Source organism: Emys orbicularis, chromosome 4 (assembly GCF_028017835.1).
Source record: "Emys orbicularis isolate rEmyOrb1 chromosome 4, rEmyOrb1.hap1, whole genome shotgun sequence".
Lineage (NCBI taxonomy): Eukaryota > Metazoa > Chordata > Testudines > Emydidae > Emys > Emys orbicularis.
The window spans coordinates 32,818,400-32,839,227 of record NC_088686.1 but is presented as its reverse complement, the minus strand read 5'-3'; the positions used below and the strand labels follow the sequence as shown (position 1 = coordinate 32,839,227).

The window sequence follows — 20,828 nt, the reverse complement described above, 5'->3', positions numbered from 1 at the left end:
TATTCAACAATTCTGTTAGCAATGAGAGTGCCAATGAACTGCTGCTTTTGATATTAACCAGTTGTACTGCGATCTCACACATTTTTAGTGAGCTCTGGTTTTCCGGTAATTTGACAGCTCTTTCATAGCAGATATATTGTTTTGCAATTGTCACCTTTGATGTGTTTTCCTTGACCTCCATCAAACTGTCTTCAAGTTTAATTTCCTATCTGTATTAGATGTCCTTAAGGCTGTCGACCTGGAGACAAGCAATTCCGTTCTGCTCTGCACTGCAACTGAAAACACTTGCACATGTTTTCCCCCCTTTTAAGATGTGAAGTCTCGACAGAAAATTTCTCTGGTTCTCAGGATTGCCATGAGATATGAACACATGGCCTAGTCATGGACATTGAGAACTCTGTTATAAAGTGGTACATATAGTGATGTGAATGCATACATGTACCTTTTTTTGGAAAATATATTGTGATTTTGACATCTCTGCATTTAAAACGCTTCAAACGTGCTGTGCTCTTCATGAATATAATTGGTCTCACTGCATCTGTTCTTGCCCACTCCATCCTGCATCTAGGGCTTGATTCTGCAAGGTGCTCGTCACTCTGCATCTGAGCCAGCAAAATGGAGCCAAAGCACTCCTCACCTTGAAGGTTCAAGTCTTTCCTTTCTTCCTATTAGTTTAACTGTGAGAACATTTCTTATTCCAGATATAAAAATAGGATTTGGAATGCATAGTCACATAAACAGGTAAATCTCAAAATACAGCTACCCTGGCTCATGCAGTGCACTACCTTTGAAATCAGTGATTAATTCCATTTCAAGAATTGCAGCAATCAAGAGAGCTGAACCAATAGCTTACTGAGCAACATGCCTCTGTTGGGAAAATATTTGCTAACTAGTTCTTCTATGAGTTGAGGTGAGGAATGCTTTTTAATAAATGCCATTATCACCACCAAGAGAGTTCCAAGTAAATTTAGGGATAGAAATATAAAATTCATATCGCACAGCAAGAGAATATACAGTGAATTCACAAATCATGAGATGATAAAGATGGTCACATCTCAGAGATTACTAGACAAAAGGAAACAGGCTGATAATATACAAAAGTAGCTCTGTTCTACTGAGCATGGATATGGCATATGATAATTTAGCTATGATAAGATGTGAAAATCATGGTCCAGACACCCCAAGAGGAAAACGGGAGGTCTGAACGCCAAAGAATAAGCAATTGAATGAATTGGTTGTGTATTAAATATATGTAATGTAAGGTCTTTTATGAATGCTTGTAATCTCCTGAATTTATTGGTCATTAGGAGATCTGCATAAAGTTATGATTATAGATGCACGCATGTATATAGGTGCAAAAATTTTTAACTGTAACTATAGTGCAACTAGAGCATCACCTCACAGCAATATGGTGAAACAATCAGGCAGAGAGGGCACCTCCCGGGCCAGGTATTTACATGAACCAGCTCCAACCACTGAGCATTGTCCAGCCAGAAAGAGACAATGGTGGACCACTAACGTTAATGGGAAAACACTGAAACTGAGAAGAAACCCTCCACTCTGTGTAACCATGAATTAGTCTGAGAAAAAGGAAAAACCAAACCAAAACAGAACCAAAAAACCCACAAGCCCTGTTAAAAGGGAAGGGACTTGAAGTGAAGGCTATCCAGAAACTGAGGGCCAGCATAGGTGTGCTGTCCATGAAGCACTAGATCCCCTCTAGGACATAGGACACGCTGGAAAACTGTTCAGAGGCAATAGGTAACTTCTATTAGAAAAGGGAACTTAATTAGTAGAGAATTATAAAGCCTGAGATTTGTCTTTATGTTTATTTTCTGTATAACTTGTATTTGCTTTTCCTTACTATTTCATCATTGACTATGATTTTTCTATTAAATAATTTAATTTTCTATTAAAAATTTTTCTATTAAATAAACTTTTTGTTTATGTTTATGCTCTGTTGTGGAGGACAAGATATTCATCAAAGATGTGAAGGTTAATGGTGGGGTATGCCAGGCATGGAAAGATACTGCTCTGCAGATTTCACTGGTTAAAAGGGAGATGGTCAAAGAGCTTAACATGCTCCCAGAAGAAAATGTAAAACTCCTTGCTTTGGGAAATTTTGAAATCACAGCACCCTTAGCTCACATAGAGCTGGAGTAGGAGGGGAGCAAAATATGATTGGAAAGTGGGAATCTGGGATGGTATCCCTGCAGACATTTTGGTTGGAAATTATTATATCTGTGTCTAAAGTTACTAATGTGGCAACCTGCAGTGGGAAAGCGTGTACCACAGAAGCCCCTTTGCCTGACCCAGGGGAGGAAGAGACAGAAGGAACAGGGAAAGACACTTTGCCTGCACTGCAGAGTGGGAAACACTGCCAGGGAGGGGGTATCAGCTCCTCTTACTGAAGCAGCCCTCCAAATCATCCAGAGGCAAGGAGCCTTTGTTAGGGATCGGGACACAGATGTTTTCCTAGAGAACATTAGCAATACCCCTGCAAAAGATGATGGGGGAGGTTTTTTATGAAAGAAGGCAGGATATTTAGGGAAGCCCCAATGGGAAAGAACAAGGGCCACAGGGAGCACTACAAACAACTGATAATCGATCGATCGGCGGGTAGTGATCGATCTATCGGGGATCGATTTATGGCATCTAGTGTAGACACGATAAATTGATTCCCGATTGCTCTGCCGTCGACTCCAGAACTCCACCACGGTGAGATGCGGAAGCGGAGTCGACGGGGGAGCGGTGGCCATCGATCCCGCGCCGCGAGGACGCAAAGTAAGTGATTCTAAGTTGATGTAAGATACGTCGACTTCAGCTACGCTATTCTCATAGCTGAAGTTGCGTATCTTAGATCGATCCCCCCCCCCCCCCGCCCCAGTGTAAACCAGGCCTAGGAGTAGAAAGGACATTTGAACGGCTTCAGAAGAATTTTTACTGGTCAGGTATAGAGCTGGACATAAAGGAATACTGTAAATCCTGTGAGTTGTGCCAAAAGTGGAAAAAGACAAGAAGTCTCTGCAACGCCCCATTAAAAACTGGCTAATTTGCACACAAAATTGTTAGTCTCTCCCCACTGCTCAAACAAGATTTACTAGGACACTGTAGTGAGGAATTTTTGTACTAAGGTCTCATAAGCCTTACAAAATATACTGCAGTGCATTTATTAGCATACCAAGAAACAGTATAAATAATTGAAACTAAATTCTAAGTGTCCATATTGTGATGCACGTCCCCCCCTCCCCAATTTTGTTTGTTTACTTATTTGCTACTTTGTAAAATTCAGTACCTCACAATTGGCCTTCCAATACATGTAAATTTATAAATTTATTTGGGCATAAGCTTTTGTTGGCTAAAACGCACTTCACCAGATGCATGGAGTGGAGTGCATCTGACGAAGTGAGTTTTAGCCCACGAAAGCTTATGCTCAAATAAATTTATTAGTCTCTAAGGTGCCACAAGGACTCCTCGTTGTTTTTTCTGATACAGACTAACATGGCTATCACTCTGAAACATGTAAATTTCTGTCGTTCTCCTGTATTTAGGGAGTAGACATTTAGCTAAAAAGTAAAAAAGTTGAATGTCATTGTATTTACGCTAACTTGAATTAAATCAGTATTCAAGCTGTGTGAAATGTAGCACTGTAGGAAGGAGGACCTATTAAAGTGACACAGCAGATAATTCTACTATGTTGGAAAGATATATAGTTATATACCGTTCTCAGAAGTGACTTAAGTATCTATCACTCCAACTGACAAGGAACAATTATTGCTACAGTTGGGATTTGATATAGTTTAAGCACTAGTTAAGCCATCCACGTGCTCAGCACTCTACAAGACACAAAACCCCCCCACAAATAAATTCCAGGAATTTACAACCGAAGGCCCCAAGCTGGCCTACAAACACTAATCAAAATTACTCAAGATAAGTTCAAAGCTGACTATGAAGAGTTACAAATGGCTCTCACTAAACTGGGTGATAGGGCAACAAAATGGCAGATGAAATTCAATGCTGATAAATGCAAAGTAAAGCACATTGGAAAACATCATCCCAACTATACATACAAAATGATGGGATCTAAATTAACCATTACCACTCAAGAAACAGATCTTGGCATCACTGTGGATAGTTCTCTGAAAACATCCGCTCAATGTGCAACAGCAGTCAAAAAAGCTAATAAATGTTAACAGCCATTAGGGAAAGGATAGATAATAAAACAGTAAATATAATGCCACTATACAAATCCATGGAATGCCCACATCTTTAATACTGCATGTAGTTCTGGTCACCCCATCTCAAAAAGAGAAATTAGAATTGGAAAAGATACGAAGAAGGGTGACAAAAATGATTAAGTGAATAGAACATATGAGGAGAGATTAAAAAGACTGGGACTTTTCAGCTTGGAAAAGAGACGACTAAGGGGGGGATGTGATAAAGATCTATAAAATCATGAATGGTGTAAAAAAAGTGAATAAGGAAATATTTACTTCTTCACAAAACACAAAAAACAGGGGTCACTCAATGATATTAATAGGCAACAGGTTTAAAACAAACAAGAAGAAGTACTTAGTCACATGGCACTCAGTCAACTTGTGCAACTCATTTCCGGGGATATTGTGAAGGCCAAAACTATAACTGGGTTCAAAAAAGAATTAGATAAGTTTATGGAGGTCCTTCAATGGCTATTAGCCAAGATGGTCAGGGACACAACCCCACGTTCTGGGTATCTCTAGCCTCTGACTGCGAGGAGCTGGAAGTGAATGACTGGGCAATCACTCGATAATTGCCCTGTTCTGTTCATTCCCTTTGAAGCGCCTGGTTTTGGCCACTGTTGGAAGACAGGATACTGAGCTAAATGGACCGTTGGTCTGACCCCACTATGGCCATTCTTATGTTCTTATCAATTTAAACCCAACATTATTAAAACAGTAAAACAACTAACATGTTTGTAGTGTTCTAAGTCAACACCTCCTTTGGGTCTTACCTTGCATTTTACCTATGCTAAGTGTTTTAGATTGTAAGCTCCTCAGGGCAGGGATAGTCTTTGTATCTTTTACAGTGGTAAGAACATAATCTGCACTAGATAAATAAAATGAATTTACTATGTGAGATTTGAACAAAAACAGAAGTTTGAACTCAAATATATTGGCACCTAAACCAAGTACACAGCATCAGAAAAAAATATTTTTCTTTCAAAATAATGTTGGACTTCATAATGCATTATGAGAACTGTAAAACTTCAATAAACTATGTTAATATCTTTAGTATTTACAGATACAAGGATATAATATTCACTGCTTTCCTTTTCATAGCCATGATTCTCATGACAACCCAGAGGTTAAGCCAAAAACAGCAAATAGTAGCCATAAATTTGCTCCCTTACTACATAAAGATTTCAACAAGGCTTACAATTGGCCCATTGAACATTAACCTGTATTACTAATTATACTTTGGTAGTGCCCAAAATGCGTTAAGAAAAAAAATTCTGTAGCTCATTGACACACTAGGAAGTAGGGGCTGCCGGGAGGCGCTAGGAGCGGGGGGAGTTGATGTGGCTCTTTGGCAATGTACATTGGTAAATTCTGGCTCCTTCTCAGGATCAGGTTAGCCACCTCTGCTTTAAATACACAATTTTGGGGGAATTTCAATACTCAGTGCAGACCCCTGACCTACTTTTTGATTCCCTCCCCCGCTCCCAACCAAGCACAACTCCCAGAAAATGGCACATTTTTCCACATTGTGGAATCATATTTATTTTAGGCTAACAGAACAAAACAAACAAACAAAAATACCTCTGAAGTCCATCCTGGACCACTCTACCTCAAGTTCCAGGGCCACTGCCTTTAATAGTAATTATTGTAGAGGTATGGAATATGCACACACAAGTTCAGAGACCAGCAAATATTTGCACTTGTGAATTTGTTGACACATTTGCACACATGTGACTGTTGGAAAGCATGGCATTGTAATTAAGGTTCTGCATTATACGGTGAGGGAGATAAATATATTATTTGAAAGGCATTTCCTTACCAGCTGGAGGTAGAAGAAAGTTCATTGCAACTATGCAGTGTATCTTTGTCATTGGAAGCATGTTGGGTGGGCATTAGGGTATGGTTAAGAGGTGACCCACAACTTGGTAATTCTTGTTTTTTAGGATTTGTCTTGGGGGATGTCACACTTAGCGAACCTCAAATCTCCAACCTCAATCCTTTTGATATCAAGCTTTTGGTTATAGAATAAAGAAAAGAAACTAAAAATGTAGTAGAAATAATCCTCCCAGTTCTCTACGCTAGAGTCCTTCTGTGGGTGAATGATTGGCCACTGACCTCCCAGGGCTTTCCCAGTGAAGATCAGATTATTACAGGTTTCCTGCTGGGTTAACTAGCAGAGGAGCTAGCCAAAGAAGCCAACTTCTTTAGGTCCTGCTGGTCCTTGATAAACACTTGCAGCAGATAGTTGAGGTTGATAGCAGTGACTATACATCAGCAGCTATGAAATGCAGAATCATGAAACGCTAAATACAACTATGAAATGCTAAAACCAATGAAAATCTAAGGTCAGTAGAAGGATAAAAAGGAATTTTAAAATTCGAACAGTAACTAAAGAGTAGATTAACTAGATATTAAAGAGGAACTACTAAAGATAAACATTTTTAAACCTGCAGGACGGGACAACTCAGCACCAAAGAGTTTTAAAGATGGAAGGTGGTAATGACCACTTTCATGCGGTCCACCTTGTTAAGTGGGAAACCATCACTAACGTTATCAAACCAGCGACCAAACGTTAATGGTCAACCTCCCAGTCAAAAGAACAACAAAATAAGACTTTTCAGGGCCAACTTACTAGGCAGATTGGATCTGGGGTAAAGATCTGCCAATTGAATGTTGAAGGCCTCTTATGATCCAAGTGTGACTACCAGGAGAAAATGCTGAAGACGACCACCATCCACGTCCTCGCCCTCCTGGAAACCTATGCCACAAACGAAGAAAAAGCCTGTTGCTACAAAATCAACGGCTATAAACTCATAGCCAGCAATTACCACCCAAAATACGGGCTGGCAATATACATGAAGCAGGAGATCAACTAATATGTGGTCCTACTTCCTAAAGTGCACAAAGCAACAACTACAATCTCTGTGCGCCTTGTCAAGTTTACCATCATTAATGTATACAAACCACCCAGTGTGAAGTGCCCTCAATCAACTCTGCCAACCGCACAGGACCCTGCTGTATTAGTGGGGGACTTTAATTGTCACCACACACAGTGGAGCTAGGCAGCAAACAATACTTCAGGCGAAGAACTGACACAGTGGGCATCAGCTAATGATATACTCCTCCTTTCTGATGCAAAACAGCATGGCACTTTCCATTCTGAAAGATAGGGCACAGGATACTGCCCTGGCCTGAGGTTCACCTCTAAAGATGATACAGGCACACCAATACATGCATCACGGATTGTCCTTGACAACTTTCCCAACAGCCAGCACAGATCAGTACTGACCCATATTGGCATTCAAATTCCAGTACTCTACTTAAAACCAGCACCATGCTGGAGCTTCAAAAAAGTTGACTGAGCCACTTTCACAATGACTGCGGAGAATACAATCTTCCACACTGTCCCAACGCTGAAGACTTTTGACCATTTGTCACATTCCGAGGTGTAATCCAGACCAGTGACGGGTTGTGTCACCACATACCCCACAATGCTTTGCTGTTGAAGTTCCTGGGCCACACTTAAACAGCCTACCAGCATGAAGTTCATATCCTGAGTGCCTCTGTATTGCTGTAGCTCTGGTCCAGCAGCTCTTAACCCAGCAGCCTGTCAGTAACACACCAGTCACACTTCGGCTTCCATCACCCTTGGTTACTATTTGCAGAGTGACCCCAACAAATTCCCAGTCCCGAATTTTCCCAAAAACATGTGTTCTGCACTCTCCAGCCCTGTTCTGGACAGTTCAGAAATTATGGTTTGTTGATCCTTTGTTGTATGAAGCCAATATTCAACAGTTTGCTACTTTAACTGGAGTTACCAAACAGTTCAGTTTAAACTCAGCATTGTATTGCTTTAGATTAAAAAAAAAAAAGTCTATTAACACAAGAAAATAGTATTTTTAGTGAATTCAGGTATAAGAGATTAAGTTAGAAGTCGTCACAAACAAATATAAGTGAGAACATGCATCTAAAAGTCTAAAACTTAATCAAGCAAGTTTTGATTCAAAGCTTTGTTTAAAATGCACGTTCTCACCCAGTGTTCTCCAGCAAGATGGTGACTGACCCTTCCCCCTGGTCAGGATCTCTCCAGGAGGCCCAAAGGTGCTGGTGCCTGTGTCTTCTTAGGTGAAAGAAATAATTTGGGGTTTTCTGCTCTTCTCTTTTACAGTTCAGTGAACTTTTCAAGTGGATTCTTCTGAAGATTACCCCTCAAAGCAAAGTTTTCCAACAATGAGGTAGGTGACATGGAGTCAGGTGATGGACACACCATGCTCTCTCCCCTCACATGTGTTTGCTGAAATGTCAATTTGCTTGTCTCCTGCCATCTTCCCGTTATCTCCAGAATCCTGTTTACTATGTGTGTGTAAATTGGGGTAAACACACACTCATTTGTTTAAGATAGACTCAATTAACAACTTTTGCTTAGGCAGGGCTGTGTGGTTTTCAACATGTGCTAATATCATACGGGGGGATTTCATAACTTTACATATAATGTTGCTACATAAATTTCACCATACTATTGACCAGCGAGTTACTAGTTTTCAAAGGATACCTCACAAGATAAAGAGTATTACAGCAGTGTATAGGGTATGAATATGGGTGTGCATGTGTGTGTTTTCAGTCACACCATTTTACTAAGCTCCTTCTTTGTGGGGGAGATTAGAACATCCCCCAGGGACACAAGTCATCATATACTCCTTGCTAGACTGCAGCGAGCCAAGAGCTCTTCCATAAATATGACGAGTGTAGAGACCCAGAAATTGGAAAGCTCTCCTGGCAGCACTGGATGCAGCAAGATGGAAACAGTGGCCCGAATGAGCAGAAGGTCTAAATTTCATACACACAAGCAGATATTCCTGGAATCTACTGAGACACCTGGGGGCTACAAATCCCTTGCATTCCACTAGGATGCAGGTGAAAGATAATGCCATCATTGCTAAACTTTTGTGGACATCAAAACAGCCAGTGGACAAACAGTAGTGCAGACAGTCCAGCATCAACTCCAGCAGATGAGGTCCACACGATCTTCATTATCCCAGTGGTTTGGACCATTCACAAACAGGGAGATTGATGCAGCCAATGTAGCCACAAATCTGGGAAAAGCAGCAGCAGAAGATGGCATCTATCTCAAGTTCCTATATAACCTGGGTCCACTGACATTGAAATGGATGGTCACCAATATCCTAGAGACCAGCGAAATCCGCCCCGTGTGGAGAGAAGCCAAAGTCATTGAAATCCTAAGGCCTGGAAAACCTGCACATGATCCTTCTAGTTACAGGGCAATCTCCTGTTTGAGAACCACCTACAAGTGATGAAGTGTATGAGTCGGAACCAAATCGGGCCCGCTGCAGATACCAGCCTACACAAGGAGCAAGCTGGTTTCCGACTGCACGGAAGTTGCTGAGCCCAGGTCCTAGGCCTCACTACGTACACCAAGGCTGGATTCCAACAAAAACTCAAGACCCAGTACTGCTTTCTTCCATCTGTCTGAAAGGATGGACTACTACTGAAACTGGCCAAAGTGATCCCGTGTTCACATTCCCCAGCTGCTGAACACCAGCTTAGCAGCCAAAGGATGTGTGTACACCTCGGAAGTCAAACCTGCAAGCCACGCACTTTCAATAATGGGCTACCATAAGGCTCTGTACTTGCTCCAATACTCTACAATGTATACAAGAGCGATATCCCTGAAACAATAGCGCATAAATTTCTGCATGCTGATGATTTCGCACTCACAACTCAGGCTCCATAACTTTAAAGAATTTGAAGTAACCCTTACATCTGACCTTAAGATCACGGAGGAGTACTTCCAAAAGTGGTGGCTGAGACCAAATCCGAGCAATTGGCAGTCTCTATTTTCCACCTTGAAAATAGAATCACAGAAGGCACTGTCTAGTTTTATGGTGAAACTGCGCGCTATGACCCAAAGCCAACACATCTCGATGTTATTCTTGACCACTCACTGACCTTTCATGACCACCTCAAGAAAGTAGCCTCTAAAGCGAAGGCTTGCACCAACATTATCCAAAAGTTAGTGGGAACAAGCTGGGCACCAACTGCTCTGGTGCTACGAACATCGGCCTTAACCCTGGTATACTCAGTTGCACAGTACTGTGCACTAGTTTTGGACAAGAAGCTGCCATAGACAACTTGTGGATAGGCAGCTGAATCAGACCATGTGCATCATGACAGAAATTTTACAATCAACACCTCACTGAACCGCATCTGAACAAACCATGCAGTTACTTAATGCACAAGTGGAAAATCAAAGACTCACCTTTCATGCGACTGCAGCGAGAACATCCAAACCATTGAACACTTAATAATGCAGTGCTCCAAATATGGATTCAAAGGTGAAATGGACAATGGTTTATCTGACAATGACACAGAGGAGGCCTTGAGATGGCTTATGGACCTACAACTGCATCTACAGAACGTTGCTCTGCAGATGCCATACACACACGCGATAGAGAAAGTTTTAAAAGATTTAGCTGAAGAGGATTCTGAACCACTGATGTTGATTTTTAACAAATCTTGGAATCTAGGAAAGTTCAAGAGAAAAAAGGCGAATATACCAGTACTTTTAAAAGGGTAAGCAAGATGATCAGGATAACTAAAGGGCAGGTAGCCTGACATCAATCCTGGGCAAAATCATGGAAGGACTGATATGGGATGCAATCAGAAAAAACAATTAAAGGTTGGTAGCTTGGTACTAATTAGCATTGTTTTATGAAAAATAGGTTCTGTCAGATAAATATGTCTTTTCTGAAGAGATCACAAGTTTGCTTTAGACATAATAATATCTAAACAACTCTGTAGATGTAATATTCTGAGACATTCGTAAACCTTTTGACTTAGTACCACCCGGCAATCTGATTAAAAACCCAGCACTATACAAAAACCAGTATAATGCATGTTAAATGTATTAAGACCTGGCTAAGTGATAGATCTCAAAAAGTAATTATAAACAGAGAATCATCAAAATAACAAAGGGAGCTATTTCTAATGGGGTCCGATAGGGATCTGTTTTTGCCCCAATGCTATTCAGCATCTTTACCAATAATCCGGAAGAAAATATAAAAGCATTGCTGATACATTTTGCAGATCACAAAAACAGGTAGAGTAGTAAATAATAATGACAGGTCACTACTACAGAATGATCTGGAGTACTTGGTAAACCGTGTTCCTCTGAACAATATGCATTTTAATACAGCTAGATGCAAGGTCATATACCTAGGAACAAAAAACGTATGTCACACTTTCAGTATTGGGGAGAGTTGGGGGGCTGTATTCTGAAAAGGATTAGGGGTCATGGTGGATAACCAACTGTACATGAGTTTTCAGTACAATACTGTGGCTAAGAGGGATAACAGTTCTTGGACATATAAGGAGGAAATATCAGGTAACCGTAGGGAGAGGGTATTAGCTCTGTATACAGCACTGATGAGGAAAGGACTGGAATACTGTTGTCTAGCTCTGGTGTCCATACTTAAAAAATGTTTTAAAATGGAAAAAAAAGTTCAAAGAAGAACTTTAAGAATGATTTGAAGTCTAGAAAACATGTCTCGCAGTGAAAGGCTTAAGAGGCTCAATCTATCTAGCTTATCAACGAGAAAGTTAAGAGGTAACTTTATCACAGTCTGTAAGTACCTGAATTTACAGAAGATTTCTGGCAGTAGAGGACTCTTTAATCTAGCAGACAAAGGCATAATGAGATCCAATGCCTGGAAACTGAAGCAAGATAAATTCAGACTAGAAATAAAGCACACAATTTAACAGTGAGGTAATTAAGCATTGGAATAACTTAACAAGGGATGTGGTGGATCCTCCATCACTTAACATTTTTAAATCAAGACTGGATATTTTTCTAAAAGATATGCTACAGGTCAGACAGATGGTATGGGTGTGATGCAAGAATTACTGTATGAAATCTGATGGTCTTTGTATGCAAATGGTTACAGTAGATAAGCATAATGATCCTTTATGATCTTAAATCTATTAATCTAGATAAAATAGAACTGGGTTTGTTTTCTAGTGACCTGCCTGGGGAAAGATGCTGTTGGTCCAGAAAGGGCTCTCCCAAATTCATGAAGGATCAAATACACTTCATCACAGTAACTACTGTGACAAAGTTCCTCCTCTATCTTGGTGGGTCCTGCGCTTATTGGCGTATTTTCTTGCCTCAGAGATTCACCATGTGGGTTGGGGAACAGCCCAGAGACCTTCCCCTCTGGAAGAACCCACAGTCCAGGTCAATTGGGAGGTTTGGGGGGAACCCGGGCCCGCCCTCTACTCCGGGTTCCAGCCCAGGGCCCTGTGGACTGCAGCTATCTATAGTGCCTCCTGTTACAGCTGCATGACAGCTATAACTCCCTGGGCTACTTCCCCATGGCCTCCTCCAAACACCTTCCTTATTCTCACCACAGGACCTTCCTCCTGGTGTCTGATAACGCTTGTGCTCCTCAGTCCTCCAGCAGCACACCCTCTCACTCTCAGCTCCTTGCGCCTCTTGCTCCCCGCTCCTCACACTCGCACCACAAACTGAAGTGAGCTCCTTTTAAAACCCAGGTGCCCTGATTAGCCTGCCTTAATTGATTCTAGCAGCTTCTTAATTGGCTCCAGGTGTCCTAATTAGCCTGCCTGCCTTAACTGGTTCTAGCAGGTTCCTGATTACTCTAGTGCAGCCCCTGCTCTGGTCACTCAGGGAACAGAAAACTACTCATCCAGTGACCAGTATATTTGCCCTCTACCAGACTCCTGTACCCCACTGGTCTGGGTCTGTCACACTACATAAATATTGATTTCTATGCTAATTCCGAGAGCACACATTATAGAGTTCCATTCACTCAGAATGATTTTTGGAAGATTTGAAATGTTATACAGAGAAGTATCTTTATAAATGTAAATAAAACCCTTACTATTGTGGCCAGGGGGGAAAAAACCTAAAGAAATCAGGAAATAGATATAAAGGTCTATTCCTTGACTCTACTGAAGGCACTTCATTACTTTCTGCATGAGCAAAAAGTGTTATTGGCTCCAAAAAACGGCTGCCTCTTAGGAGCACCTACAGATCATCACCTGGTTTTCAGAACACAAAAGGTGATACAAAGCTCCAAGGTGGAGCCAAATGAAAGGTCAGGTCAAGACAGGATGACAGGCTATCTAGAAGGAAATTTCCTCTGCTGGATTGATATTTAGATAGATTAATTATAAACGGGAATTACCAACTCCTTTTTGACCAAGCTGAAGTACATTAACACTAATGGATCAAAGACTTTTCAAATGTTATTATTTTTACATTAATAATAAAATTAAGTTAGAGGCTCCTGGTTGGTGACCACAGAATTTGAAGGCAGATAAGCTGCACAATGCCATGGGTGGTTGGAGAACACTAGCTCCTTAAAGCCTGGATGTTCTGGAATATTTTGGACAATAGTGCATGGGATTTAAGAGCTAGTTGAATGCTTTGTCGATATGAGAGAAGAACAGATCTTACAGAACATTTGACAGAACAGTACATTTGTATCTTTCCATCAAAAACAGGCATTGTATTTTGACATACATTTTATTCTGATAGAGAATTTCTTTATACACGTTGTTTTTTCCACATATAGAATAGCTGCTTCATGGCCAGAGTATCAATATTTTTAAACGTTATGTATTGGCCAAGATTTTCAAAAATGGGTGACTAAAGTTAGGCTTCCGAAAAGTGGCTTGATGTACAAAATAACCCTATAGTACTGCAATGGACTATACGTATGAAGGGTTAGGCTCCAATCTGGCAAAGACTTAATTTTAACCATATGAGGAGTCCTACTCAAGAGCCATGAAATCTGAGGAAGTTTCATGATGTATCAGTACAATTGACATGCCTACATGCACTGGAGGACATTGGGACAAACCTTGGGCCATTAATTGCTGAAGTGCACGAACCTACACTAATACATTGGGGTACATGGTTGGAAATGAAGCTCCAAACAAATTCTATGTAAACACCACATAGTGGATATACAATTTAGGAAACTAAGTCATTTACTAGAAAGAAGTTTAAAATATTTGACAATCCAAGATTATGCTGAGAAACGAAAGCCCTACCTAACCTTTTATACTGTTTGGTTTCATGGAAGGGCTACTATTACTCTGATAAAAATTGTGTGTAGACCACCTGAAGCTGAAAAATGATGGCAACAGGAGGAAATACTTCCATTTCAGAGTTGAGCATGAGGAGATATTGATATGAAATGCTTCACAGACATTATAACACTATTGAATTTGTACTTTAAGTAAAGAATCCTTCAGTGAATGTTCTGAGGCATATTACTAACCAGCTAATCAATTCCTTGATGGGCTTTTCATGTCAAGTGAAACGTATGGAATTCAGGTGTGACTAAGGGCTCATCGTGGATACAGATGGCTAACCATGAATCTCAGTTAATGGCATTTTGCTGAATTCAAGGCATTGCTTTAAGCAGGAGAAAAACCTTCTCTTCTGCAAAGAGCCTGATTAGCCATTATGCATTTGAGAAATAAGAGATTACACTTTAAAAAGCCCTAAACATGTAAGAAGGCATATCTAAAAAGAACAGATTTCTGTATTATATAATTAAATAAAACTCTTCAGGCACCATACCCAATTTCTATAGCAGAGATCTGAAGAGACAATTAATGAGGGAGAAACTCATTATTAGCTATGTAAGAGCCAGGTATTATTATTATTATGAACAGCATTTTAGAGCAGTCCCAATGCTATGAGACCAAAGGGGGAAATTATATAAAATACTTACCTCAAAAGAAATAGTTTCATAAATTCCTTTTCCAGCTACCCACTAATGAGGATGTATTTATAATACAATTGTTATGGTAGAAGATTTTTTATGAAACTGTTTAGACCCTTTTACTACAACATAACTGAACAGAGTAGTAAATTCATGGCAGTTTTTGTTTTCAAATGACCACAGACAGTTTTGTCATCTACATTTCATATATGTTAACAGTTGGAAACAAACTGAAGACATGGCACTGGAAATATTTACTATTACAGACGTACCTCTGATAGCATTTCATATTGACCTCTTCTCCCTAAGGCAATTGTAAGCAAATCGTAGACCACAGATGCACTTTGCAAACTGATGATGCGATCATTTTTGTGCTCTGGTATTCTGCTCAGTACAGCATCACGGTTAGCCTGGAAGACAACACCAAGAAGAAACCTAGGGTGTCAGTCTAATCTGATTAACATCTTGGTTCAGGTCATTATTAATATGTTTCAACATACCAATCATCACTGGAAACAAGTGACCAAACAAGATAGCAACTGCTGCTCATTTTGCATTTGATTACTTGTATTTAAACAAAAGATTGTTTGATGTCATTTTTTCACACTACTTTTTGTGAGGGATTTAATATACGAATTAACCCTAATCCAGTGTTTCTGTAACTGATTTACTTTCATTGTTATGTTCTAACTGTATAAAACAGAGGAAAATAATTTTGTTAAAAATTATCTAAGCTGAAGCTGTTCTTTGCGGTTTGACTCTGGCATAATTAGTGCTTTACAGTAACTCCTCACTTAAAGTCGTCCCAGTTAACGTTTTTTTGTTGTTACGTTGCTGATCAATTAGGGAACATGCTCGTTTAAAGTTGAGCAACACTCCCTTATAATGTCATTTGGCAGCCGCCTGCTTTGTCCACTGCTTGCAGGAAGAGCAGCCGTTGCAGCTAGCTGATGGGGGCTTGGAACCAGGGTGGACCGGCAGCCCCCCCATCAGCTACCCGCTTCCCTAAGTTCCCTGTGCGGCAGGCGCCCAGCAGACTATCAACTGCTGGCAGTTCAGCTGTCCCTCCCCCCACTGCCACGTGCTGCTCCTGCCCTCTGCCTTGGAGCTGCTCCCCAGAGCCTCCTGATTGCTGTACGGGGGGGGGGGGGGGGGGCGGAGGGAGGGAAGGAAGAGGGGGGCTAATGTCAGGGTGTCCCCCTCCCCCCTGCTCCTGCACCCCGCTTACCCCATCTTCCATAGAGCAGGGGACACACACGACAGGGCTCAGGACGGAGGGAGCTTCCTGGCAGCAGCTGCCGTCTCAGCTTCCTGATCTACTTAAAAAGGCAGCGTATTTAGAGTGGGGTCAGCGTACTTAAAGGAGCAATGCGCATCTCTCTCTCACACACAGTGTGTCTCTGTCTGCCATGCTATCTCCCCTCCCTCCATTCGTGCTGCCTTGTAGAGTGTGAGGCTACTTTAACAACGAGTTAACCCTTGAGGGCTCAGCCAATTGCTAGTTCGTCATTTAGCAGTAAGGCATTCCCTGAGAAATATCCCACCCTCGGACTTCACCACCTCAACCAAGCCTCACAATCATCATCGCTGTGTACCAGTATTAAATTGTTTGTTTAAAACTTATACTGTGTGTGTGTGTGTATTATATAATATAGTCTTTTGTCTGGTGAAAAAAATTTCCCTGGAACCTAACCCCCGCATTTACATTAATTCTTATGGGGAAATTGGATTCGCTTAATATCGTTTCGCTTAAAGTCACATTTTTCAGAAACATAACTACCACGTTAAGTGAGGAGTTACTGTATTGTCTTTTGCATCAAAATAATGTACAACTTTGCTGATTGACAGGCTGTTGGGGTCTTCCATCCTTCTTTCAGAGAGTGCCATTTTCGTTCCACTTACTTCATCTTCTGAAGGTCATTATGACAGTGTCCTCTCTATGGGATGAATAAACAGTCTCTTCCAAAGATAACCCACACCAATACAGTTCAATGTATACTCCTTAAGGAGGGCCTTATACAAGAAGCTCAGCCTCTCCCATCCTATTGCTCAAGCATTGCACAGAAATGTGTGCATATTGACAATACTCTGCACTTCTCATGTGCCTTTCATCTGACGGATTTCAAAATATTTTACGAAGACTAATGAATTACAACGCACCTTTTTACAAATAGGCATACTGAGGTACAGGCAGATTAAACCAACTTGCCCAGGTTAACAGAGGAAGTCTTTTGTAGAGCAGAGATAAAATTCAAGTCTCCTGATGCCCAGTGCTATGACTTAACGACAAGACCACTTGTACGCCACGGTCTAGAACTTTAAAAGGTTACTCTAAAACCAACCTCTTCTATTCTCCATCACCTCTTGTTATCACAAAACCACCAGTCTGAATATGCCTTGTCTTTATGTCCTCTAATTACAGTAAAAGCTCTAATTTCTATATGCTTTTAAATTCAAATTTAGAATTTCAGTTCAAATTTCATTGTTGTAGACTACAGACTTGAATTTTTATGGGTTACTATAATGTGAAACAAATTAAAGATCTGAAGTGAGAGGAGCCCAAGGTTTTGTTTTGTTTAAATATTAATGACAGTCAGAGGACCCTCTAGAGAACTGAAGAACAAGTTGACAACTGCATTTATTCACCTATTAATCTCATCTAGCCAGAAACCAAACATTATTTTTAGCAACTTGTTTTCATTCCGACTTAAGTTTAATTTCTATATAGTTTGTAGATTCACATTAGAAGTCAGAATGGACAGCTTTCATTCCCCCCTTATAGGAAGATGAAAAATCACACACATTAAAATATGAGGTACTTTTTAGCTATTTTAACTGGCCAACGTTTTAGGCTCTGAAAACACTGGATGTAAAAGTCAACAAAATCAGGATAATCAAACACTAAGTGGTAAATTTTCAAAGTGGTACATGGGGAGTTGCACACAAAAATATTCCATTAGTTGTGAACTTAACTGCCCACATCTTCCTTTGAAAATGTACTCCCATATGTGTAGAAGAATTTGTTTTCTTTTGATCAACAAGTATTTGGCATTTACATTCTCCACTGTATAAATATTTAGTCACTTTCAAAATCTCTTACTTTTATGGTTGCATATGTAATCATGGTAACATCATGTCAGTGGCACTGACTGCTTGCTGCCTCTCAAGTGCAGTCAGCTGTGACACGAACGCTGCTGCTGGTACCATGGCAGGCTATACCAGTGTGAGAGTAGGGAGAATTCTCCCACCCTAAGTATTAAAAACAAATTTAAAATTGCTTGAAGTAGGAAAAGAACCTCCATATATGTATGTGTGATTATTTTAAAGGTCCAGTGACTCAGAATTGCTTACGAGTCTGACCCCTCCACAGGCTCGTACTTAGATAAGCAAAGCAAAGGTAGGCATGTACTTCATATGTATGGGAGCCAGAGTACAAGGACACCTTATAACAGCAACAATTATAATATTGCAGCTGGCTCTCTGCACTACGCATGAGAGTACTGTGGTAGCAGCAGTCAGTGCAACTATCATAATGTTAAACGGTAAGAGACACTTCCTACTCTTAAATGTAAAAGACAAGCTGAACTTTATAAGGAAATCGCACTTACAAATCACAGTTATATATCTTTCTAGAGTTGTCCTTTTCTTAAAGATTACAATTTAAACTTTACCCATCAAAGTGTCCTTTCAATACAAGTAGGGGAAAAGTTTCAGATTCATTACACGAAGTGAAGAGATTACTCCTGGGGGAATTCTGCACCAAAAAATTATAAATTCTGTAAACAATATTTTAAAATTCTGCAAAATTCTGCCTATGTTAGTTGTCATAATAATACAATATACAGTTAAAGCTGTTTTATCCGGCATGTTGGGGAAATGGGGGGTGCCGGTAAGTGAAAAATGATGGTTAACGAAGAGGGAGCGAGTTTGGGTACAGGAGGGGATGCGCGGGACTGGGGCGTGAGGGAGGTGCGGAACGTGGGCTGTGGAAGGGATTTTGGCTGTGGGAGGGGGCTGGGGGCACAGGAGGGGGTGCTGGATCTGGGGGCCGCTCACCTCGGGCGGCTCCCCGCAAGCGTCGACCTGTCCCATCTGCTCCTAGGTGGAGGTGTGGCAGGCGGCTCTGCGTGCTGCATCTGCCCACAGGCGCTGCCCCGCAGCTCCCATTGGCCATGGTTCCCAGCCAACTGGAGCTGCAGAGACAGCGCTCAGGGTGGCGCCATATGCCAATATCAAGAGTTATTTGAAACTTGAGTGAGATCTGCATTTTAAAGCACTTCAGAAAAGATTTCTTGGCCATATACACATTGAATAGGTCAGACGTGGGCAAACTACGGCCTGCGGGACCGTCCTGCCCGGCCCCTGAGCTGCCGGCTGGGGAGCCTAGTCCCCGGCCCCTCCCCTGCTGCCCCCCTCCCCCGCAGTCACACCACCGTGTGGGCCGCGCTGTGGCCTGCCGCTCCCGCTGGGCAGCGTGGGGAGCACAGTTGGCTCTGGCCGGGTGTTGCGGCTGCGAGCTTCTGCTGCTGGTAAGGGGGTGGGGGGGAGGGGTTGGGTAAGGAAGCAGGGGTCTTGGGGGGCAGTCAGAGAGGAGGGGGTGGAGGTTCTGGGGGGGTGGTCATGGGAAGGGGAGCAAGGAGGTTGGGAGTGGGAGTCCCGGGGGGCCTGCCAGGGGGTGGGGATGTGGGGATGGGGTTAGGAGGCAGTCAGGGGACAGGGAGCAGGGGGGGTTGGATAAGGGGGTGGGATCCCGGGGGGCAGTTAGGGCCAGGGGGTCCAAGGAGGGGGTGATCAGGGGACAAGGAGTAGAGGGCAGTTGGATAGGGGGCGGGGGTCCCGGGAGGGGGCGGTCAGGGGACAAGGAGCAGGAGGGGTTGGATGGATTGGAGGTTCTGAGTGGGGCAGTCAGGGGGCGGGAAGTGGGAGGGGGCAGATAAGGGGCGGAGGCCAGGCTGTTTGGGGAGGCACAGCCTTCCCTACCCAGCCCTCCATACAGTTGCGCAACCCTGATGTGGCCCTCGGGCCAAAAAGTTTGCCCACCCCTGGAATAGGTACATGTATCTAATTTTTGGTTTTCATGATTACAACAAAAACTACTTGAATTTTCAAGTTTGCTTGTCTGAATGGCAGCAGCTGCTGTAACAGCTGTTCACACTGATGTGATGCCAAGTGAAAGACCTGGTTTTGGGAACAGACTCTACCTCTCCTCCCTAAAACTAAAGGAAGGGTAGGTTCAGCCCAGAGACAATGCACTTAGTCTCAAAAGGAAAGAGGAACTCAGAATCATAATACACTCACAGCACTTCCTGCTGGCTCCCTGTCAGAGTAGCAATAGCTTTAGTTCCAGAAGGAACTGCTCGTGTAGTTTCGTAACAGGAAATGAGACAAATGTGCTCTAAAGACAAATGACAGAAGTGACATAAAAAGTTTTTAAAACAGCTGTTTAACTTACCATAGATTCACTAATCAGCAACAACAATAGGGCTTCTTCTGTATTTTCTTGAGGACAAAAAATGCTGTCAAAAACAAAAACTTTAGTATTCATTAAAATACAAGTAGAGCATATTACCCTTAAGAATGGTGTACATAACATCAAATGTTCCTATGATTATTAGTATATTTTTAATATTCAGAAAAAATGAAAATCTCTCTATATATTAGAATTTTAGTTTCAATGATTAGTTTTATTTCAATACTTTGATTTGCCTTTAAAAAAATAAGTTGGCAAAACAGAATGAACAGAAGCACCAGACTGATCAGAGTTGAAAACAAACAGTCCAAATATCCCAAATACCATGTAATTTTGACAGCTGTAAAAAAGGCAGTATTCACAATT

The 20,828-nt window shown here is 41.6% G+C and overlaps 1 protein-coding gene across 2 annotated transcripts in view; it reads right to left on the bottom strand.

The window, feature by feature from the left end:
• TTC7B (tetratricopeptide repeat domain 7B) overlaps positions 1–20,828 on the bottom strand; it is a 324,581-nt gene that overhangs the window by 164,821 nt on the left and 138,932 nt on the right. For both annotated transcript variants that reach the window (XM_065403071.1, XM_065403072.1), the window contains exons 8-9: positions 20,445–20,508; positions 15,265–15,402 (exon numbers count right to left, since the gene is read on the bottom strand). In XM_065403071.1, the coding sequence (XP_065259143.1) occupies positions 15,265–15,402; positions 20,445–20,508 (202 nt within the window). The remainder of the gene's footprint in view (positions 1–15,264; positions 15,403–20,444; positions 20,509–20,828) is intronic.